Consider the following 25165-nt stretch of genomic DNA (forward strand, 5'->3'; position numbering starts at 1 on the left):
TACTGTAGGTCGGGGTCAGGTAGAGGCAGGTAGTCTCAATAATAACAGAGGGTACTGTAGGTAGGGGTAAGGTAACAACAGGTAGTCTCAATATTAACAGAGGGTACTGTAGGTAGGGGTAAGGTAACAACAGGTAGTCTCAATATTAACAGAGGGTACTGTAGGTAGGGGTAAGGTAGAGGCAGGTAGTCTCAATATTAACAGAGGGTACTGTAGGTAGGGGTAAGGTAACAACAGGTAGTCTCAATATTAACAGAGGGTACTGTAGGTAGGGGTAAGGTAGAGGCAGGTAGTCTCAATATTAACAGAGGGTACTGTAGGTAGGGGTAAGGTAGAGGCAGGTAGTCTCAATATTAACAGAGGGTACTGTAGGTAGGGGTAAGGTAACAACAGGTAGTCTCAATATTAACAGAGGGTACTGTAGGTAGGGGTAATGTAGTGGCAGGTAGTCTCAATTTTAACAGAGGGTACTGTAGGTAGGGGTAAGGTAGAGGCAGGTAGTCTCAATATTAACAGAGGGTACTGTAGGTAGGGGTAAGGTAACAACAGGTAGTCTCAATATTAACAGAGGGTACTGTAGGTAGGGGTAAGGTAACAACAGGTAGTCTCAATATTAACAGAGGGTACTGTAGGTAGGGGTAAGGTAACAACAGGTAGTCTCAATATTAACAGAGGGTACTGTAGGTAGGGGTAAGGTAACAACAGGTAGTCTCAATATTAACAGAGGGTACTGTAGGTAGGTGTTAAGGTAACAACAGGTAGTCTCAATATTAACAGAGGGTACTGTAGGTAGGGGTAAGGTAGAGGCAGGTAGTCTCAATATTAACAGAGGGTACTGTAGGTAGGGGTAAGGTAGAGGCAGGTAGTCTCAATATTAATAGAGGGTACTGTAGGTAGGGGTAAGGTAACAACAGGTAGTCTCAATATTAACAGAGGGTACTGTAGGTAGAGGTAAGGTAGAGGCAGGTAGTCTCAATATTAACAGAGGGTACTGTAGGTAGCGGTAATGTAACAACAGGTAGTCTCAATATTAACAGAGGGTACTGTAGGTAGGGGTAAGGTAGAGGCAGGTAGTCTCAATATTAACAGAGGGTACTGTAGGTAGGGGTAAGGTAACAACAGGTAGTCTCAATATTAACAGAGGGTACTGTAGGTAGGGGTAAGGTAGAGGCAGGTAGTCTCAATATTAACAGAGGGTACTGTAGGTAGGGGTAAGGTAGAGGCAGGTAGCCTCAATATTAACAGAGGGTACTGTAGGTAGGGGTAAGGTAGAGGCAGGTAGTCTCAATATTAACAGAGGGTACTGTAGGTAGGGGTAAGGTAACAACAGGTAGCCTCAATATTAACAGAGGGTACTGTAGGTAGGGGTAAGGTAGAGGCAGGTAGTCTCAATATTAACAGAGGGTACTGTAGGTAGGGGTAAGGTAGAGGCAGGTAGTCTCAATATTAACAGAGGGTACTGTAGGTAGGGGTAAGGTAGATGCAGGTAGTCTCAATATTAACAGAGGGTACTGTAGGTAGGGGTAAGGTAGAGGCAGGTAGTCTCAATATTAACAGAGGGTACTGTAGGTAGGGGTAAGGTAACAACAGGTAGTCTCAATATTAACAGAGGGTACTGTAGGTAGGGGTAAGGTAACAACAGGTAGTCTCAATATTAATAGAGGGTACTGTAGGTAGGGGTAAGGTAGAGGCAGGTAGTCTCAATATTAACAGAGGGTACTGTAGGTAGGGGTAAGGTAGAGGCAGGTAGTCTCAATATTAATAGAGGGTACTGTAGGTAGGGGTAAGGTAACAACAGGTAGTCTCAATATTAACAGAGGGTACTGTAGGTAGGGGTAAGGTAACAACAGGTAGTCTCAATATTAACAGAGGGTACTGTAGGTAGGGGTAAGGTAGAGGCAGGTAGCCTCAATATTAACAGAGGGTACTGTAGGTAGGGGTAAGGTAACAACAGGTAGTCTCAATATTAACAGAGGGTACTGTAGGTAGGGGTAAGGTAACAACAGGTAGTGTCAATATTAACAGAGGGTACTGTAGGTAGGGGTAAGGTAACAACAGGTAGCCTCAATATTAATAGAGGGTACTGTAGGTAGAGGTAAGGTAGAGGCAGGTAGCCTCAATATTAACAGAGGGTACTGTAGGTAGGGGTAAGGTAACAACAGGTAGTCTCAATATTAACAGAGGGTACTGTAGGTAGGGGTAAGGTAACAACAGGTAGTCTCAATATTAACAGAGGGTACTGTAGGTAGGGGTAAGGTAGAGGCAGGTAGCCTCAATATTAACAGAGGGTACTGTAGGTAGGGGTAAGGTAACAACAGGTAGTCTCAATATTAACAGAGGGTACTGTAGGTAGGGGTAAGGTAGAGGCAGGTAGTCTCAATATTAACAGAGGGTACTGTAGGTAGGGGTAAGGTAACAACAGGTAGCCTCAATATTAACAGAGGGTACTGTAGGTAGGGGTAAGGTAGAGGCAGGTAGTCTCAATATTAACAGAGGGTACTGTAGGTAGGGGTAAGGTAGAGGCAGGTAGTCTCAATATTAACAGAGGGTACTGTAGGTAGGGGTAAGGTAGAGGCAGGTAGTCTCAATATTAACAGAGGGTACTGTAGGTAGGGGTAAGGTAACAACAGGTAGTCTCAATATTAACAGAGGGTACTGTAGGTAGGGGTAAGGTAACAACAGGTAGTCTCAATAATAACAGAGGGTACTGTAGGTAGGGGTAAGGTAACAACAGGTAGTCTCAATATTAACAGAGGGTACTGTAGGTAGGGGTAAGGTAACAACAGGTAGCGTCAATATTAACAGAGGGTACTGTAGGTAGGGGTAAGGTAGAGGCAGGTAGTCTCAATATTAACAGAGGGCACTGTAGGTAGGGGTAAGGTAGAGGCAGGTAGTCTCAATATTAACAGAGGGTACTGTAGGTAGGGGTAAGGTAACAACAGGTAGTCTCAATATTAACAGAGGGCACTGTAGGTAGGGGTAAGGTAGAGGCAGGTAGTCTCAATATTAACAGAGGGTACTGTAGGTAGGGGTAAGGTAACAACAGGTAGTCTCAATATTAACAGAGGGTACTGTAGGTAGGGGTAAGGTAGAGGCAGGTAGCCTCAATAATAACAGAGGGTACTGTAGGTAGGGGTAAGGTAGAGGCAGGTAGTCTCAATATTAACAGAGGGTACTGTAGGTAGGGGTAAGGTAGAGGCAGGTAGTCTCAATATTAACAAAGGATACTGTAGGTAGGGGTAAGGTAACAACAGGTAGTCTCAATATTAACAGAGGGTACTGTAGGTAGGGGTAAGGTAGAGGCAGGTAGTCTCAATATTAACAGAGGGTACTGTAGGTAGGGGTAAGGTAGAGGCAGGTAGTCTCAATATTAACAGAGGGTACTGTAGGTAGGGGTAAGGTAGAGGCAGGCAGTCTCAATATTAACAGAGGGTAATGTAGGTAGGAGTAAGGTAACAACAGGTAGTCTCAATATTAAAAGAGGGTACTGTAGGTAGGGGTAAGGTAACAACAGGTAGTCTCAATATTAACAGAAGGTACTGTAGGTAGGGGTAAGGTAGAGGCAGGTAGTCTCAATAATAACAGAGGGTACTGTAGATAGGGGTAAGGTAGAGGCAGGTAGTCTCAATATTAACAGAGGGTACTGTAGGTAGGGGTAAGGTAGAGGCAGGTAGTCTCAATATTAACAGAGGGTACTGTAGGTAGGGGTAAGGTAGAGGCAGGTAGTCTCAATATTAACAGAGGGTACTGTAGGTAGGGGGAAGGTAGAGGCAGGTAGTCTCAATATTAACAGAGGGTACTGTAGGTAGGGGTAAGGTAGAGGCAGGTAGTCTCAATATTAACAGAGGGTACTGTAGGTAGGGGTAAGGTAACAACAGGTAGTCTCAATATTAACAGAGGGTACTGTAGGTAGGGGTCAGGTAACAACAGGTAGTCTCAATATTAACAGAGGGTACTGTAGGTGGGGGTAAGGTAGAGGCAGGTAGTCTCAATATTAACAGAGGGTACTGTAGGTAGGGGTAAGGTAGAGGCAGGTAGTCTCAATATTAATAGAGGGTACTGTAGGTGGGGGTAAGGTAGAGGCAGGTAGTCTCAATATTAACAGAGGGTACTGTAGGTAGGGGTAAGGTAACAACAGGTAGTCTCAATATTAACAGAGGGTACTGTAGGTAGGGGTAAGGTAGAGGCAGGTAGTCTCACTATTAACAGAGGGTACTGTAGGTAGGGGTAAGGTAACAACAGGTAGTCTCAATATTAACAGAGGGTACTGCAGGTAGGGGTAAGGTAACAACAGGTAGCCTCAATAATAAGAGAGGGTACTGTAGGTAGGGGTAAGGTAGAGGCAGGTAGTCTCAATATTAACAGAGGGTACTGTAGGTAGGGGTAAGGTAACAACAGGTAGTCTCAATATTAACAGAGGGTACTGTAGGTAGGGGTAAGGTAACAACAGGTAGTCTCAATAATAACAGAGGGTACTGTAGGTAGGGGTAAGGTAGAGGCAGGCAGCCTCAATATTAACAGAGGGTACTGTAGGTAGGGTTAAGGTAGAGGCAGGCAGCCTCAATATTAACAGAGGGTACTGTAGGTAGGGGTAAGGTAGAGGCAGGCAGCCTCAATATTAACACAGGGTACTGTAGGTAGGGGTAAGGTAGAGGCAGGTAGCCTCAGTCATTTTGATAACTAAAATTGAATAAACTTTGACACTAAACAATACTTAAATAGGGTAATCCCTTACTTGTGGTGAGGGTTGTTGACACCAGTTGACTTTGCTTTCCATTTTCCAGCACAGTGCAGACAGTAACAGAGTACTGAGTACCACATTGCAGGTCAGAGAGAGTGATGCTGTGTGAAGATGTGGTAGTGATGTGTGGTTCTGTCCCTGGACAGTGGTAGGAGATCTGGTAATGATGTTGGGTTTGGTCCAATCCTGGTGGCTGGCTCCAGCTAACAGCAGCTGATGTGGAGTCCACTGATTTAACAGTCATCTGGTCTGGAGCAGGAAGTACTAAGAGAAAATACTTTATTATCAGTGCTACAATTTAACTCCAGAAATAAACAACAGGAGGAAAAGTAGAATAGTAGTAATAAAGTAGAAAAGGCTGCTTGCAATTCCTTTAGATATGGGAAGAAATAAGCTAAAAACAGACGTCACACAACAGAAGTTGGATTGGTAAAGTAACAAAAATGAAGGGTATCTGCTATATTCATTTAGTAACGGTGCTGTCCTGCTGCCAGATTGTTGCCGCCACACCAAAAATAAATATAAATGAAAAGAATGTTGTCATTCTAAATCCTCTCCACAACAACAAAGTTAACACTGTAGTACTGATAAAGTTAAAGCAAGCAGAGGCAGATCAACTCCTTGACATAATGACTCACAGGAATGGAAGAAAGCATGAATTCAGATATTGTATTATAAACAAAATTCAATGATTTCAGCACCAAACTGCATGATGAGATCTGGGGAATTCACCACCATCATATTGTCATGACGTTGGCCTCTTTGGGTACAGGAAGGACAGTTGACCCCCTCCCCTTTGTACCATCACCCAACCTACCTTCCCCCCCAACCCAGGGTTGTAAAAATTCCAAGAGGAGAATCTACTACAACATGTTTCATAGAGAGACAAAGGAAATTCTTCCAAGTCATAGAATTGGAGAACCGAGAGACAGGTGTGTTCTGGGGAAGATATGGAAGATTGATGAAGACTCCAGCTACGAACTGATCCGCTTGGTACAATTTTGTGATACTCAGAAGAGACAATATAGCCATATTACCCTAAAACGGTCTACCTGATAGCCTCAGCGATGAGACTGAATCTACCAATGGTTGTATAAAATGTATTAATAAGGATAAAGCTATTTGTAATACATTGAGATGCTATGTACTGATGTTAATGTGATAGAATTATATTTCTGTAACCAAGTCTAGCTCAGTCATAGGCACGCCCCCAGGGACACATACAGGACCAGGCGTCATTTGACAAGCCTGTTCTATGACTATAAAACACCCCCTGATTTACATTTCTAGAGACCAGGCCTCCACTCCCTCGTGAGTTTGGCCCAGAGGTTTGACCAGCCAAGTATTCTACTGAAAGTGAACCATACCACGTGGTTAACTTTTAGACTATCGATATCGACAGAATAAGAACAAGTCTTTGATATTAATTATTAGTCTGCAGCTAAGTAAATTATATCATCGAACGCGAAGACCAACCACATCCATTCTATGACGACATTCATGAATGTCGCTCTGACAGATCCATTCTAACTGAGAGAGAGAGAGAGAACACTGACAAACTCTCCATCAGAACAAAACTCTCCAACAAGAATCCCGACGACACATGAGCGTAAATATATATTGATTGCAAATGTTCCCTAATGAGTGAGCCTTCAATTGCCAATTGTTAATATTAATGAACTCTGTGTAACTTCTCAGCTTAACGTTTTATGACCCATTGTCTAACAGACCAGCCATGCTTGTTAGCCATTAGGGCACATTCCTCTACCCATCATTTGTGACGATAATTGCTGTTTGTATGTTTTCTGTTAATTACTTAGTGTAGTAAATAAATGATTTTAAGACAATTGATGTATGGATGATTTTAGTAAAGACTGGGTTCGTGCAGATAACCAAGAATTACAACTTTCATGATGAGACTGAAACAACATACGGGCTAAGATTGACTGCTATCGATGTAAAATATTACTAAGTATTTTAAGAGTTTATTCAGAGGATAACAGCTCTATAAACGTTCTTCTGTGGTGCCCCGACTTTCTAGTTAATTACATTTACATGATTAGCTTAATCAGGTAATATTAATTACAGAGAAATAATTTTATAAGTTAGCATGTCATATCACTTAATCCGGCATAGCCAAAGACACGACATAATGGAGCCCCCGTGCGAGGAATCTAAGATAGAATTGGACTTTGCTGTGAAATTCTATATATCAATTGTGCAAACAGAATTGTACAAACAGCCTGCTATCTAAACAAAGTGATTGTGCATTTTCCATTGAGAGAAGCTATTTAAAATAGCCCCGGTCTTATATCGATAGCAGTGAGGAATAAATTCCAGTTTTAGTCCGTTAGGCCAAACGGTACTATTTCTGTCGGTAAATATTAACTTCTAGAGTAAGGTTAGAATTTAGAAGTTAACTGTCCGGGTCCGGTAACCGAGCTGAATAATTTGCCTACCGCACTAGGACAGTGTGGGCAGACCGTATGCGTATCTGTATTTTAGTACCGTGTCGCTCCGGTCAGCATAAACGCTAGCAGAATATGCTGAATGGGGTTAAGGTGAGACGTCACTAGAAAACCCACCCTTTCCATAAGTGAAAGGATCCTATTTTGGTGCTTGGAAGGATACTTCTGAACCAAGTAGCAATAGCTTAGCATTACGGGCAAGCTAACAGAGAGGGAACATTTCCTCTCTCCGTACCACGTTTAAAATTCCTCCGTAGCGCGACGGAAGTCCGACCTTTGTACTTCCGTTTAAATTTCATCATTCTGCACCCTGGTGGTGAAGAATTGCCAGTACATCTCTAGTGGAAATTCAAACGTGGAGCACGGGATATGACGTCTCATTCAATTTAACTAACAAGTGAAATTGCCAGATTTACCTTTTCAAGTGGATCTTTTTTTTTTTAAATATCCAAAATTGATTGGGCGTCCATAATGAGACATTATTAACTTTTTCCAAACTTAACTTAGATGAAGCAAGGCTCTCAGGTTAATTGAAAGTTAATTCCCAGATAGCCTATACAGGTTTGAGATATCATAAATAGATTAATCAGTCAAATCTGCTTTAGCAAGGCACATTCAGTAAAACCCATTACTGACGGGAGTGAATCCCATGTGGCTTCGGCCTTAAGGGAAAGTATAGTGGCGAATGTACCCTAAACATTTAAACCACATTACTGTTATGATAACTCCGCAATCTGAATTGCTTGGGTATCATTGCCTCATTCAATTTATTTAGTTAAATTGTCGAACATACCTTTCTAGGTTCTTCCAACTAAATGAGACAACTTAAACTTTGCATATTAACCTTGATGAAGCAACCTCTCAGGTAATTCAAAGTTAATTCCCAGATAGCCTATACAGGTTTGATATATCATAAATAGATTAATCAGTAAAATCTGCTTTAGCAAGGCACAGTCAGTAAAACCCCTTTACTGACGCTCAGCCCAGGTAGGAGCGTACCCTAGTGGTGAAGGGTCCCAACATTTGACCTACGGTTTACACTTATGATATCCAATCAATGGAGATTGTAGGAACCAATCGTCTCATTCAATTTAATAAGTTAAATTGTCGAACATACCTTTCTAGGTTCTTCCAATTAAATGAGACAATTAAACTTTGCATATTAACCTGGATGAAGCAAACTCTCAGGTAATTAAAGTTTAATACCCAGACAGCCTACCCAGGTAGGACTAATAATTGGCATTGATTAATTCAATTTGCTTTTGCAAATTAATTCACGCCCAACTTCCACAGTACTGTACAGTACCGATGGTTCATTAACGTCTATAAATAGATTAAAATCGTCTTTGCAGCTCCCCACGTTCCAAAACCAAATTTTGGAAAATTAGGAAAAACATTTTTCCTTTCAAATGTTCTAATAATGTGCAAGCTATCAGAGGGGGTGGTCCCCACTCGCCCGCTAATTAGTGAACCTCCACCCGTAAATGGATTGATCTCTGACCTCAGCAGCGATAACAACCCTAATTATGCCATTAGTGGAAAAGCAGACAACAATGTTTTCCAAAATCAACCATCGGGCGCAGGCCTCGTAAAGGTTCTCTCCAGTCTAGCTCTGATGTCTTGCCATCCGAGATTGCCATCTGTCCAATACCGCAGTGCACAGCTGAAGCACGAGCAGGTAATGGTAGACATAAAGGGACAGGGGGAGAGAACCGGGAAACCAATGACCAAGGCAGACAAGGGAAAAATTCTGCTAGCTATGGAACTGCGTTCGAAAACTGAACAATTAAATGTAATTGCAAAAACGTATGACGATGAACAAGCACAAGCTCTTCAACAAAATCGTTTTCTACAGGAACAAAATCATAGGCTACAGGAACAACTCGATTTAGCCAAAACTAAATACGATGATGTCCACGCCAAACTAGATAAATCTGAAGAGTTATCTACAAACAGGAGCGCTCAACTTGACAACATGCATGCTGTTTTGTTGAATGCTACTCAAAATAACACGGTGCTCCTCAAAGCGCTGCAGACCAAAGACGATCAGTTAATGAACACAATGACAAAGTTGGATGATAAATCAGCAGAACTTATTGAAGTCGCTGACCAAATGAATGATGAGAGAACTCAGGTGATGCGGTTGGAAATATTGATTTCTAAGCAAGCAGAGGAAATCTCATCACTGAATCTCTCGCTCCGTACTCAAGACCTCTATCTGCAAACCATGACAGATAAGTTTGAGACCGAAAGGAGCAGGTGTGACACTCACGTGTCCAAAATCAGTCCTCTAAGCGCTCAAGTGGACTCTGCAATGCAGCAGAATTCCACCCTTAGGTACCATCTGGAGGAAATCCAGAATGGTCACGCTCTACAGCGCGACTTCCCATCCAAGCAACCGGAGCCCTGTACTCACAGGAGTGAAGACAATAGGTTTCAGACCTTGCCTCCCTCATGTGTCCCTCAGTCTTCTCCTCTTTGCCCTTCGGTACTGATTAATATGGCGCCTCTTGGCCAACAACAACAAGGCTTGGCTTCCTCTCTTGGCCTTTCGGCCCCAATCTCTCCACAGGATGAAGCCAACCCTATCCGCCCGCTTGGCGCGGAATACCTTGACAAACTCGTCAAGAATTTCCCCACCTTTGACCCCGTTCCAGGTCAGCCAAACGATACTGAGACGTTCCTAGCTGACATAGAGGACGCGTTGGATGGCTACAAGAACGCTACGGGTTCTGACAGGGTTTACCTGTTGAAGCGAACGTCAAATAGACATGTGACAAGGTTCATTCGTCTACAACAGCAACACGTGCTAAATGACTACACTAAACTTGCCACAGCTTTGAAATTAGAATTCAGTGGTTCTGCGACTCGCAAACACGATAGCTCACTGGCTAACACCGTCAAACAAGCTCGGAACGAACACCCACAAGCTTACTATCATAGGCTTCGTTCAGCTTACTTTGGCCTACTCACAGAAACAGGAATGGAAGAGCTTTTACCATTCAAACAAATGTTTCTGTCGAACATGTATCCCACCTTCATTACCTACTTGGGCCCTGCCGCCCACGTTGGCTTGCCTATCTTACAACTCAGAGAGCTTGCAAGCACAGCTTTTGAGGCATCAAAAGTTCACAACGCTAAGAGCCCTGACCACTCGGTTTTGAAGTTTAACCAGGAGCACTCACTCCAGTTAGAGGGTGCATTATCAGGTATTGGAGCGTCGAGAGATGACGCACAACAACAGTTTCTACCACGAAACCATGATTCCAATAACCTCCGCGGTCGAAATAACTGTAAAGTACGTAGCCATCAACATGACTACCGCTACAATCGACCCGTTCGCTACGTTCCTGCACCCAACCCACAAAAAGTGTCAGAGCACAAGGGTAACAAAGGGTTGAAGGACGATCAAAACGTAGACCAATGTTCTCCAGAAGTCCCACTACGGGAAGAACTTAAGCGAGAACAATTTGAGAAAAGGGTAAAAGATAAGTCACAAGGACTAGACGGGGAATTACCGGACACCAGGTCCGCAGGAATTAACACCCATAGCAAGGACGTTAAAGTTCAAATTTCTCCCGCTCTCATTCAAGACCCTATCCAGGGCCCGCTTGATCAAGAAACAAGCCCCCGGGCTTTGTCTATAGACTCTGATACAAAAGTTGCGAAGATAAAGGTCAAACGCTTCGTTAAAGCCAAGCCCACTCAAAATCGGAAAAGTCAATCTGCTTCCATCTTGAACAGACATGGCACATCACGTCGTTGCGAACGACCACTCCACTTTGTGGGGAATATGTCCACTAACCACGAATCTAAACGGCCATACCTGGAAACAGTCCTGGAGGACTGCTTAACTTGTCATGCGCTAATTGATTCGGGTGCGACAATATCACTCATCTCTCAAACATTGTTTGATGATCTCAAAAGGGCTTTGAAGCCAACTAAATGTTGGTTAAAAGTGGAACGATGCGACACTAAACTTCGAGGGGTCACTCAGACTACCTCGCCTCTCACATTGAGAGTCATGCTGAAACTACACTTCCAGGACGTATCGCTCGTTCACCCTGTGTATGTTACCAGCCTCGAAACTGTAACCCTGCTACTTGGAGCAGACTTGATGGATCGGTTACTCCCATTGATGGATTGGAAAACCAACCAGGTATGGTCACAGGCCGCAGTGCCTTCTCCACTGACCACACTGTCTTCCCCTAACGCTAGCTGCAACGCAGTCCTTCACGAGGGGTATCTGTCGAAAGCACCCCTTGGGAAAAAGACGTTTAGAAACCTCTTGGTGCAGAATCCGATCCATGGAGATATTACGATATCTCGACACATTCCATCAGCCAACCTGATTGACCATTCTTTTCATGATTTCGAGCCAGCTGCCTCTGTGAATAAGCAACTTCCCTCCTCCTTGCAGTCGTGCAATACGATAGTTGATATGAACTTCTCTTGCCCTTTGGACACTTCCGCAAGCACTGCGGCCGTCTCAGCAAGTAAAACATTGATGCACAGAGTATACTCTGCTTCCGTTGATACACCTTCCGCTTTGTTGGGGACTGTCACCCCTTACAATGACACTAATGGTGTCAGTCCAGCAACTGACCCGATGACTCCCACTGGTGAAACACTTTGCGATATCACAGACCGATATCCTTGTCTCAGTTCGCAGGTAATGAAGAGGTTGCCACACGCGGACGCGGTGGGGACTGACATGCCTCGACAGCCACTGAGCGTTTTGAAGCACAAACACCAGGAGATTTGGTTGAAAGGTTACAGCCATTCTCATAACAACGCGGCCGCTGAAAACTCGTACGTAGGGTCCGATCTTCTTGTTTGCGCATCGGACACCAACACCACCCGCTGGTGGGGGGGTCCCGAGGCACAAAGGGGGGGAATAGTAGCCCAGACCCATGATGAGCCTCATCGAGGCCGGTGGGGGGGTCAAGACTACGGACAACACCGTACGAGGCCGCCAGAGCATAAATCAAATCTAGTTGTAAACTCTCCTATGAGAACAGTGAGGAGCAGACAGGCCCCTAGACGGGGATTATCTTAGAACACATCTAAGATAGTAATGAGGTGTACCACACTGGTCGTAAAGGAAGTCCAGTGGACTTGTCCACCTCCAAAACAAATGGCATCAATAATCATTCTTTGCCATGTGTAGGTTCAACTACAATACAACTAGTAAAATGCTCCAATCATGTGTTCCGGTAGATAATATTTCAGAATAAATCGGTAGGATAACTGGTCCCCTTGAGTACCAGTACCAATACTAGCAACAGTCAGTCCAGCTACAATCAGTAAGAAGGTTAGAGATTTAACCAATCAAATTACCATTGACAACAGCGACATAGGAGTCACTCAGAGTGCAACACGTGGAGGGGAATCTCCAGTGCACTCTTCCAATGGTTAACACACGTCACTAATAAATAGGACCCTCCATTCAGGAGGAAAATTATTAGAAGTCATGAACCATGATCACACCACGTATGACTGGTCCAATACTTAAAGAGTACTTCCGTCGTGAGGTTAGCTCCTCCGTGGATAACATAGCTATGAAATAGACTTCATACCTATCGCCACTACAAAAGTGGAAGAAACAGTGACTTGTAGAAAAACTAATACAGACTCCCTTGACACCAATTCTGACTGACCTCCAGGCATTGACCTGAAAATTACCTGACTACGTCAGACTCATTCTGAACAAGTTGTAATCTGCCCGGATACTTGGCTTTCTTCCCTTGACATGCGCGCGTGTGTAAGCATAAGCGCACATGCACAACGGAACATCCAATTAGGATTTATGCTAGGACCACTTAAGGGCCCAAGCAATAGACCAGCCTTAGTAAAGTTGAACATTTACTTCTAGGCCTTTGACTCTACAGCACTCACCAGTTTTCTTCCCAGAAGTCCATAGGTCATCCCTGTAGACTGCCCAAAACTAGTGCATTACAGCTGTAGACTTATAGTTATCAACTTAGGATAGCGCCTAAGCAACACACCAAGTAGGAAAAACCCTAGATATGGCATTAGAGACAATGCCATGATAATCATTTTGCCAGAACATTGGACCTATATAGAATACAGTCCAATTAGATGATTATTTTTTTTGTGTGAGAACTATATTTTGTAGATTTTTTTTGTTTTGTTTATGCTTTCATTCCTTTTCGGTTCAGTTCCTTTGACACATAGGAAGTGATAGAGCCATAAACAAAGTCCCCATACAACCATCACTTAGTGCCACAACGCCGCTCATTGGGGAATGAATGTAATTATATATATTTCATGAGTGTGTGTGCGTTGTTAACATCTGCCTAAGTTACTGCCCAGATCTTCCAGTCTGGACGACGGGTCCGGAACGGCTACCCCAAATCCGGACCCCCACAACCTATCCTTGTGGCGGCATGCCCGCTGTCAGAGAGACTACCAAGGTAAACCACCAGAGGGGGGGACCGCAACGGCGATCAACAACCAGGACATCCCCTGGCCCTCCCTGGGGTACTTTGCAGCTTCCAGGGAACCTACCAAGGTACACCACTAGAGGAGACCGCAACGGCGACCACCAACCGGACATCAACTGCCCATCCTTGTGGTGGACGGCTCCGCTTTCAGAGAGCCTACCAAGTTCAACCACCAGAGAGGACTGCAACGATGATCTACCAATGGGACATCACGTGGTCATGATTTTATGTTGATTTGTAACTTGCAGGATAAACAAGATCCAAACCACCAGGGGGGGTATGTCATGACGTTGGCCTCTTTGGGTACAGGAAGGACAGTTGACCCCCTCCCCTTTGTACCATCACCCAACCTACCTTCCCCCCCAACCCAGGGTTGTAAAAATTCCAAGAGGAGAATCTACTACAACATGTTTCATAGAGAGACAAAGGAAATTCTTCCAAGTCATAGAATTGGAGAACCGAGAGACAGGTGTGTTCTGGAGAAGATATGGAAGATTGATGAAGACTCCAGCTACGAACTGATCCGCTTGGTACAATTTTGTGATACTCAGAAGAGACAATATAGCCATATTACCCTAAAACGGTCTACCTGATAGCCTCAGCGATGAGACTGAATCTACCAATGGTTGTATAAAATGTATTAATAAGGATAAAGCTATTTGTAATACATTGAGATGCTATGTACTGATGTTAATGTGATAGAATTATATTTCTGTAACCAAGTCTAGCTCAGTCATAGGCACGCCCCCAGGTACACATACAGGACCAGGCGTCATTTGACAAGCCTGTTCTATGACTATAAAACACCCCCTGATTTACATTTCTAGAGACCAGGCCTCCACTCCCTCTTGAGTTTGGCCCAGAGGTTTGACCAGCCAAGTATTCTACTGAAAGTGAACCATACCACGTGGTTAACTTTTAGACTATCGATATCGACAGAATAAGAACAAGTCTTTGATATTAATTATTAGTCTGCAGCTAAGTAAATTATATCATCGAACGCGAAGACCAACCACATCCATTCTATGACGACATTCATGAATGTCGCTCTGACAGATCCATTCTAACCGAGAGAGAGAGAGAGAACGCTGACAAACTCTCCATCAGAACAAAACTCTCCAACAAGAATCCCGACGACACATGAGCGTAAATATATAGTGATTGCAAATGTTCCCGAATGAGTGAGCCTTCAATTGCCAATTGTTAATATTAATGAACTCTGTGTAACTTCTCAGCTTACCGTTTTATGACCCATTGTCTAACAGACCAGCCATGCTTGTTAGCCATTAGGGCACATTCCTCTACCCATCATTTGTGACGATAATTGCTGTTTGTATGTTTTCTGTTAATTACTTAGTGTAGTAAATAAATGATTTTAAGACAATTGATGTATGGATGATTTTAGTAAAGACTGGGTTCGCGCAGATAACCAAGAATTACAACTTTCATGATGAGACTGAAACAACATACGGGTTAAGATTGACTGCTATCGATGTAAAATATTACTAAGTATTTTAAGAGTTTATTCAGAGGATAACAGCTCTATAAACGTTCTACTGTGGTGCCCCGACTTTCTAGTTAATTACATTTACATGATTAGCTTAATCAGGTAATATTAATTACAGAGAAATAATTTTATAAGTTAGCATGTCATATCACTTAATCCAGCATAGCCAAAGACACGACAATATATTTCTCATCAGGGAAGATACTGGACCTTTACATCCCATGCGGACTGTTACGGGTTTCGGTTCTGTTAGGGGTTTCGGTTCCTCTATCCATTTAGAGGTTCACTAGGTTTTGCGCTCTGATTGGAGTCACCTAGTTAGTCAGTATGTGTTCCAGCTGGTATTTAAGAGCTGCTGGTCCTGATGGTATTTAAGAGCTACTGGCCCTGATGGTATTTAAGAGCTGCTGGCCCTGATGGTATTTAAGAGCCGCTGGCCCTGATGGTATTTAAGAGCCGCTGGCCCTGCTTATATTTAAGAGCTGCTGGTCCTGATGGTATTTAAGAGCTACTGGCCCTGATGGTATTTAAGAGCTGCTGGCCCTGATGGTATTTAAGAGCCGCTGGCCCTGATGGTATTTAAGAGCTGCTGGCCCTGATGGTATTTAAGAGCCGCTGGTCCTGATGGTATTTAAGAGCTGCTGGCCCTGATGGTATTTAAGAGCTACTGGTCCTGCTTGTATTTAAGAGCTGCTGGCCCTGATGGTATTTAAGAGCCGCTGGCCCTGATGGTATTTAAGAGCCGCTGGCCCTGATGGTATTTAAGAGCCGCTGGCCCTGATGGTATTTAAGAGCCGCTGGCCCTGATGGTATTTAAGAGCCGCTGGCCCTGATGGTATTTAAGAGCCACTGGTCCTGCTGGTATTTAAGAGCTGCTGGCCCTGCTGGTATTTAAGAGCTGCTGGCCCTGCTGGTATTTAAGAGCTGCTGGCCCTGCTGGTATTTAAGAGCTACTGGTCCTGCTGTTATTTAAGAGCTGCTGGCCCTGCTGGAAACACTCAATAATGTTCAGACAACAGAATGACTAACTTGGATATCACGGTCACACTAAGGCCATCAGTGCAAGATGAGCTGTCATGGTGGGGGGGAACAGTTACAGACTGACTGTCTCCACACGATCTCATGCAGGCTCAGTTAAAGGATGCAGCTGTATCGAGAATCTTGGAACTGAAAAGTCAAAAGGACTAAGCCTAAACCAGCAGAATGTCAACAAGAGTCATACAAAGTCAAACAGTTACTGCAAGAGTGGAACAGGCTCCATGTCTCACCAGATGGATTATTACAAAGGAAAACAGCAAAAAGGACACAAGTTGTGGTACCAAGTCAGTATAGAACACTGATTTACAAGTACTTACACACTGAAATGGCCCATCTAGGAACAGAAAGAGTGCTGAACTTAGCAAGAGAACACTTTTATTGGCCGCGCATGCAACATGACATTGAACACTTTATCACCAAAGTGTGTAAGTGTATCAAACAAAATAAACCCAGTGTAATAACTAGGGCTCCAATGCAACATGTACGAGCTACAGCTCCTTTCCAGATGATTTCAATTGACTATGTGCATTTGGAGAACAGCAGAGGGGGCTATGAGTACATTTGAGTTATTTTAGATAACTTTACAAAATTTGCACAAGCCTACCCCACCAGAAATAAGTCATGGAAAACTGCAGCAAAAAAGCTTTTTTATTATTTTTTCCCAAAGTTTGGCTTTGTGTCAAAAATCCATCATGATCAGGGAAGAGAGTTTGAAAACCAGTTATTCAGAGCCTTGCAGAACTGTACGGGAATAGCCAATTCCAGAACCTCTCCATATCATCCACAGGGGAATCCGGTGGAGAGATTTAACTGTACACTGTTTTCAATGTTGCGCACACTAGATGAAGAGAAAAAGGCCAACTGGGGTGATTATCTGAACAAGGTCATCCATGCATATAATTGTACCACCAGTGATGCTACTGGGTTCTCACCGTATTTCCTGCTATTTGGAAGGGCTCCACTGCTACCTGTTGACCTTGTTTTTGGGTTCGAGATGAAGGAACAGGAGAAATCATACCAGGATTATGCTAAGAAGTGGCAGCAACAGATGGCGGACGCCTATGACATGGCCATTAGAAACATGGAGAAATCAACAGCAAACGGAAAAGCCTACTACAATCGGAAGAAAAGGAGTTCTGTTCTGGTCTCAGGGGATCGTGTACTGGTGAGGAACATGTCAGAACGTGGGGGGCTGGGAAAGCTAAGATCACACTGGGAGGACCAAATACATGTGGTGGTAACCAGGAAAGGTGATGACAGCCCTGTCTGAGGTCAAACCCGAGAGGGGCACAGGCAGGGCCCGGTTCTGCATCGCAATATGCTCATGTCATGTAATTCCCTACCATTTGAGGAACCTGTTGAAACACCCAGTAGAGGTCTGTGGAGAAGGGAATCACCCCAGCAAAAGCAGCAAAATGGGGATAGCGCTGAGTCAGAGCTCAGATGAGGATTCTTATCCAGTTTTCATCAATAGGCCATGTGGGGATGAAGAGAGCAGACAGAGTAGCACACAGCTAGTATCAGATAATAGTGAGGAACGGGGTCAGACTGATAGAAACTTCACAGTGAAGGAGTGCCAGCCAGTCCTCAGAGAGAGACCGGAGAGGACGGGGGTAAATATGGAAACAGCTGAGGGCTCAGAGACTCAATCATCTCATGATGAAGTGGACACTGATTCATTGGGGTCACCCATGACCTTGCCCCGCCGTTCAGCCCAGCAGAGGAGGCCCAGAGACATTCTAACCTATAACACTTTATGGCTGCCAAGCTCTTATCAGGATACCAACTAGATATGTTCAGATGTGTATATATTTTCTCGTTTACCTTTACTAATCACAGTGTGATGTTAACTGGGGGTTGCGTTTTGCCCATAAAGGAAGACTGGACATGTCTAGATATTTATATGGCTGTTAGGCCAGTGTTCTCCATTGTTCTCATGACCAGAACTAACATCATCTGTATGTTTTAAAGGCAGTGAAATGTTTGGGACATCATTTAGTTTTGCAGGGGGGTGTTGTAAAGGGCTTAATACAGTTGTATTCCAGCCACTAGGGGGCACTCTGATGAAGCCCAAGGGAAAAAAAGAAATATAGTTTAAGTGAATTGCGGAGAGGAAGAATAAGAAACAAAAAAGGGCTGTAAAACTGCTGTTACATGTGCTGACATGATTAAAAGTGAAGTAAACCGTACCTTTCGCGTTGTAGTTTATATTATCAGCTCATAGAAAGGGTAACATAGGTAGGGGTAAGGTAGAGGCTGGAAGCCTCAATATTAACAGAGGGTACTGTAGGTAGGGGTAAGGTAGAGGCTGGTAGCCTTGAGGTTACAGTGTTGGGCCAGTAACCGAAAGGTTGCAGGTTTGAATACCGGAGCCCGGAGACAAGGTGAAAAATATGTTGTGCCCTTGAACAAGGCACTTCATCCTAATTGCTCCAGGGGTGCTGTATGTTGAAGCCATTGTGATCATTGTCAAGAAGTCACACCCATCCCACTGGAGTTAGAAGTTCAGAGTGAGAAAGTTTAGACTATATAGAAATAATTACCCTCATATTGAAAATCATGAAATGAGGAGGATTTCTACCCTCTTTAACAGGAGGAAAAGTAGAATAGTAGTCAAAGATAATGTACCTTTACATCCCATGCTGACACATCCATTATGATTACTTCAGTCATTTGATAACTAGTTCAAATTGAATAAACTTTGACACCAAACAATACTTTAGTAGGGTAATTCCTTACTTGTGGTGAGGGTTGTTGACACCAGTTTACTTATCTTTCCATTTTCCAGCACAGTGCAGACAGTGACAGTGACAGTGCTATAGTTTAACTCCAGAAATAAACAACAGGAGGAAAAGTAGAATAGTAGTAATAAAGTAGAAAAGGCTGCTTGCAATTCCTTTAGATATGGGAAGAAATAAGCTAAAAACAGACGTCACACAACAGAAGTTGGATTGGTAAAGTAACAAAAATGAAGGGTTTCTGCTATATTCATTTAGTAACGGTGCTGTCCTGCTGCCAGATTGTTGCCGCCACACCAAAAATAAATATAAATGAAAAGAATGTTGTCATTCTAAATCCTCTCCACAACAACAAAGTTAACACTGTAGTACTGATAAAGTTAAAGCAAGCAGAGGCAGATCAACTCCTTGACATAATGACTCACAGGAATGGAAGAAAGCAAGAATTCAGATACTGTATTATAAACAAAGTTGAATAATTTCAGCACCAAACTGCATGATGAGATCTGGGTAATTCACCATCATATATTTCTCATCAGGGAAGATACTGGACCTTTACATCCCATGCTGACTGTTACGGGTTTCGGTTCTGTTAGGGGTTTCGGTTCCTCTTTCCATTTAGAGGTTCACCAGGTTTTGCGCTCTGATTGGAGTCACCTCGTTAGTCAGTATGTGTTCCAGCTGGTATTTAAGAGCCGCTGGTCCTGCTGGTATTTAAGAGCTGCTGGCCCTGATGATATTTAAGAGCCGCTGGCCCTGATGGTATTTAAGAGCCGCTGGCCCTGATGGTATTTAAGAGCCGCTGGCCCTGATGGTATTTAAGAGCCGCTGGCCCTGATGGTATTTAAGAGCCGCTGGCCCTGATGGTATTTAAGAGCTGCTGGTCCTGCTGTTATTTAAGAGCTGCTGGTCCTGCTGTTATTTAAGAGCTGCTGGTCCTGCTGGTATTTAAGAGCCGCTGGTCCTGCTGGTATTTAAGAGCTGCTGGTCCAGTGCATCAGATGGAGGGATGTTGGGAGACCTACACCTCATGTTAGGGTTGTCATGGCATTTAGACAGAAACTCCTGTTTATTTAGCTCCATTTTCTTTTACTCCAGATCCTGAGTTGGTGTAGGTTTTTCTTTTAGTTTGTCATTTCAGAGGTAAACCTTAGTGGGCATCCATGGTAGGTGTCTTTAGAACCCCTTACTAGTGGCTTTGCCATCTTTCAGTGGGAACCCCCATGGTGTCTTTAGAACCCCTTACTAGTGGCTTTGCCATCTTTCAGTGGGAACCCCCATGGTGTCTTTAGAACCCCTTACTAGTGGCTTTGCCATCTTTCAGTGGGAACCCCCATGGTGTCTTTAGAACTCCTTACTAGTGGCTTTGCCATCTTTCAGTGGGAACCCCCATGGTGTCTTTAGAACTCCTTACTAGTGGCTTTGCCATCTTTCAGTGGGAACCCCCATGGTGTCTTTAGAACCCCTTACTAGTGGCTTTGCCATCTTTCAGTGGGAACCCCCATGGTGTCTTTTAGAACCCCTTACTAGTGGCTTTGCCATCTTTCAGTGGGAACCCCCATGGTGTCTTTCAGAACTCCTTACTAGTGGCTTTGCCATCTTTCAGTGGGAACCCCCATGGTGTCTTTCAGAACCCCTTACTAGTGGCTTTGCCATCTTTCAGTGGGAACCCCCATGGTGTCTTTCAGAACCCCTTACTAGTGGCTTTGCCATCTTTCAGTGGGAACCCCCATGGTGTCTTTAGAACCCCTTACTAGTGGCTTTGCCATCTTTCAGTGGGAACCCCCATGGTGTCTTTAGAACCCCTTACTAGTGGCTTTGCCATCTTTCAGTGGGAACCCCCATGGTGTCTTTCAGAACCCCTTACTAGTGGCTTTGCCATCTTTCAGTGGGAACCCCCATGGTGTCTTTAGAACCCCTTACTAGTGGCTTTGCCATCTTTCAGTGGGAACCCCCATGGTGTCTTCAGAACCCCTTACTAGTGGCTTTGCCATCTTTCAGTGGGAACCCCCATGGTGTCTTTAGAACCCCTTACTAGTGGCTTTGCCATCTTTCAGTGGGAACCCCCATGGTGTCTTTAGAACTCCTTACTAGTGGCTTTGCCATCTTTCAGTGGGAACCCCCATGGTGTCTTTAGAACTCCTTACTAGTGGCTTTGCCATCTTTCAGTGGGAACCCCCATGGTGTCTTTAGAACTCCTTACTAGTGGCTTTGCCATCTTTCAGTGGGAACCCCCATGGTGTCTTTCAGAACCCCTTACTAGTGGCTTTGCCATCTTTCAGTGGGAACCCCCATGGTGTCTTTAGAACCCCTTACTAGTGGCTTTGCCATCTTTCAGTGGGAACCCCCATGGTGTCTTTAGAACCCCTTACTAGTGGCTTTGCCATCTTTCAGTGGGAACCCCCATGGTGTCTTTAGAACCCCTTACTAGTGGCTTTGCCATCTTTCAGTGGGAACCCCCATGGTGTCTTTAGAACCCCTTACTAGTGGCTTTGCCATCTTTCAGTGGGAACCCCCATGGTGTCTTTCAGAACCCCTTACTAGTGGCTTTGCCATCTTTCAGTGGGAACCCCCATGGTGTCTTTCAGAACCCCTTACTAGTGGCTTTGCCATCTTTCAGTGGGAACCCCCATGGTGTCTTTAGAACCCCTTACTAGTGGCTTTGCCATCTTTCAGTGGGAACCCCCATGGTGTCTTTAGAATCCCTTACTAGTGGCTTTGCCATCTTTCAGTGGGAACCCCCATGGTGTCTTTCAGAACCCCTTACTAGTGGCTTTGCCATCTTTCAGTGGGAACCCCCATGGTGTCTTTCAGAACCCCTTACTAGTGGCTTTGCCATCTTTCAGTGGGAACCCCCATGGTGTCTTTAGAACCCCTTACTAGTGGCTTTGCCATCTTTCAGTGGGAACCCCCATGGTGTCTTTAGAACTCCTTACTAGTGGCTTTGCCATCTTTCAGTGGGAACCCCCATGGTGTCTTTCAGAACCCCTTACTAGTGGCTTTGCCATCTTTCAGTGGGAACCCCCATGGTGTCTTCAGAACCCCTTACTAGTGGCTTTGCCATCTTTCAGTGGGAACCCCCATGGTGTCTTTAGAACCCCTTACTAGTGGCTTTGCCATCTTTCAGTGGGAACCCCCATGGTGTCTTTCAGAACCCCTTACTAGTGGCTTTGCCATCTTTCAGTGGGAACCCCCATGGTGTCTTTAGAACCCCTTACTAGTGGCTTTGCCATCTTTCAGTGGGAACCCCCATGGTGTCTTTCAGAACCCCTTACTAGTGGCTTTGCCATCTTTCAGTGGGAACCCTTATGGTGTCTTTAGAACCCCTTACTAGTGGCTTTGCCATCTTTCAGTGGGAACCCCCATGGTGTCTTTAGAACCCCTTACTAGTGGCTTTGCCATCTTTCAGTGGGAACCCCCATGGTGTCTTTCAGAACCCTTTTTGAAACCCTTTCTGTATTTGGTTGTTGAAGTGATTATCTTTGTTAGTTCCCTTTTCTGGGAGCGATGACATTGTGTTTGTCTTTTGGGAACGTAAAACTGACACATCCATTATGATTTGTTAATTTACATTAGTCTTTTTGATAACTAGTCAAAGTTTTACACCAGACATAATAATTAAGTAGGGTACCTCCTTACCTGTGGTGAGGGTTGTTGACACCAGTTTACTTATCTTTCCATTTTCCAGCACAGTGCAGACAGTGACAGAGTACTGAGTACCACCTTGCAGGTCAGACAGAGTGATGCTGTGTGAAGATGTGGTAGTGATGTGTGGTTCTGTCCCTGGACAGTGGTAGGAGATCTGGTAATGATGTTGGGTTTGGTCCAATCCTGGTGGCTGGTTCCAGCTAACAGCAGCTGATGTGGTGTCCAATGAGTCAACAGTCAACTGGTCTGGAACAGGAATTACTAAGGGAAAATATATTATTGTGAAGGCTACAGTTTAACTCCAGAAATAAACAACCGGAAGATAAGTAGAATAGTAGTCGAAAATTAGAAAAGGCTGCTTGCAATTCCTTTAGATATGGGAGGAAATAAAAACAGGAGTCACAACAGAAGTTTAGGGGTTTCTGCTGTATTGCGCTGCGCCGCTGCTAAATTGTTGCCGCCACACCAATTCTTTTAAATATAAAAGAAAACAATGGTGTGATTATAAATCCTCTCCACAATAACAAGTGTTTTACACTGTACTACTGATAAAGTTAAAGCAAGCAGAGGCAGATCAACAGCTTGACATAATGACTCACAGGAATTGGGAGCAAGCAGTAATTGAAATATTATGAAAAAGGTTTAATGATTTAAGCATCAAATTGCATGATGAGATCTGGTGAATTCACCATCATATATTTCACACCAGGGAAGATACTGGACCTTTACATCCCATGCTGACACATACATTATGATTAGTTAAATTAAATAAGTATGTTGTCTAGTTATTATAATGATTAAAGCAGGGTACTTACCTGTGGTGAGGGTTGTTGACACCAGTTTACTTTTCTTTCCATTTTCCAGCACAGTACAGACAGTGACAGAGTACTGAGTACCACCTTGCAGGTCAGACAGAGTGATGCTGTGTGAAGATGTGGTAGTGATGTGTGGTTCTGTCCCTGGACAGTGGTAGGAGATCTGGTAAAGATGTTGGGTTTGGTCCAATCCTGGTGGCTGGCTCCAGCTAACAGCAGCTGATGTGGTGTCCACTGAGTCAACATTCAACTGGTCTGGAGCAGAGGGTACTAAGGGAAAATATATTATTGGTAGTGCAGCTACAGTTTTACTCCAGAAATAAATTACAGGAGGAAAAGTAGTCAAAGTAGAACATTCCTTTTGATGTGGGCAGAAGTAAACTAAAAACAGAAGTCATATACATTACAAAACAGCTTCTGTTGTAACAAAAATGAAGATTTTCTGCTATATTCATTAATTAATATAAATTAAAATAATGTAATTATAAATCCTCACCACAACAACAAAGTTAACACTGTAGTACTAATAAAGTTAAAGCAAGCAGAGGCAGAACAACTCCTTGACATAATGACTCACAGGAATGGAAGAAAGCAAGAATTCAGATCCTGTTTTATAAACAATCGTAACCCTCTCACCACAGGCTCAGATAAATCAATCCAGTAAGTATACTCAGTATATAATAAACCTGGTAACTATGATTTAAGGAAAAACCAGAGACCAGGGTTCTTACCTACAGATAATGGTTATATAGAAAATAATGAATAATGAATGATACACTTTCATTCAATCTGCAATACACATGACACCATATAATTTTAAAACAGACTAAACCTAAACCCGGGTGCTAAACTGAAAATGTTCGATCGGCGCCGTTGGAACTAAGCAGTTAATCATGGTTTCACAGAAACCCGTTGAAACCAACAGTTCCAAGGCTGCTACCTATTTATAATCCAATTCAACGAAGCCCTCAAATTCTCTCAGACCAAACCGTCTTCTCCAGCTCCCGATCCGACAAACCCAAACTAGCTGCCGAAGCATCTGGAACCTTTGTTAATCCAGCCAAGCAGCAAGCGAATTGAGATGATTCTCTCGCTAAAATATGAAACTATAAATCTTATTTTGTTAAGGTGAGTAAAGTAGAGTGCAGTTAAACCCAATTCGAGGAAAAAACTATGTTTAGTACACAAAACGTCTTCCCACTTCACATGAGCATCTTCTTCTTCTATGGCATAATGTAGTTTGCAACAATTTCATGTGCATTCTGCCACCTACTGTGCGGGTGAATAACAATTCCCCTAAAAAAGGAAATCACGTGGGTAAAAATAAATCTAATATCATACAAACTATCAAAAAATAGAAATAAATAATAATTTACTAAACAAAATCAACCTGCTTTTCTGTGAAATAATGAATTCTAATCATGTCCCTACACAGGCTCAAAAGACTCCTGTGAAGGCGTTGTAACGGTTGTCGTAAGGAGAGGACCAAAACGCAGCGGGAATATGTATACTCATCTTCTTTTAATAGGACAAAGAAGGAAAACTTAAACAAACACCTATACAAAAACACAACGACGATTAACAGAGGGGGTATTTGAGGGGGTAAGGCATGAAGCTATAAGGCATGAAAACAAGCCCCCTAAATGTGACTCTCAATCAGCAACAACAATGTACAGCTGTTCGTGATAGAGAGCCATACCAGGCCAACACAGAAATACAAAACTAGAACAGCCCCCTAGAAAT

At 43.6% G+C, this 25165-nt stretch overlaps 1 protein-coding gene and 1 long non-coding RNA gene across 2 annotated transcripts in view; one reads left to right on the forward strand and one right to left on the reverse strand.

The window, feature by feature from the left end:
- Positions 1–25165, reverse strand: part of LOC115202448 (fibronectin-like) — a 198606-nt gene that overhangs the window by 63364 nt on the left and 110077 nt on the right. Inside the window, exon 7 of the mRNA XM_029766599.1 lies at positions 4736–5005. Coding sequence (XP_029622459.1) covers positions 4736–5005 — 270 coding nt within the window. The remainder of the gene's footprint in view (positions 1–4735; positions 5006–25165) is intronic.
- The window catches only part of LOC115202473 (uncharacterized), a 96502-nt gene that overhangs the window by 15281 nt on the left and 56056 nt on the right, over positions 1–25165 (forward strand). The window lies entirely within an intron of this gene.

This window comes from Salmo trutta, chromosome 11 (genome assembly GCF_901001165.1).
Source record: "Salmo trutta chromosome 11, fSalTru1.1, whole genome shotgun sequence".
NCBI lineage: Eukaryota > Metazoa > Chordata > Actinopteri > Salmoniformes > Salmonidae > Salmo > Salmo trutta.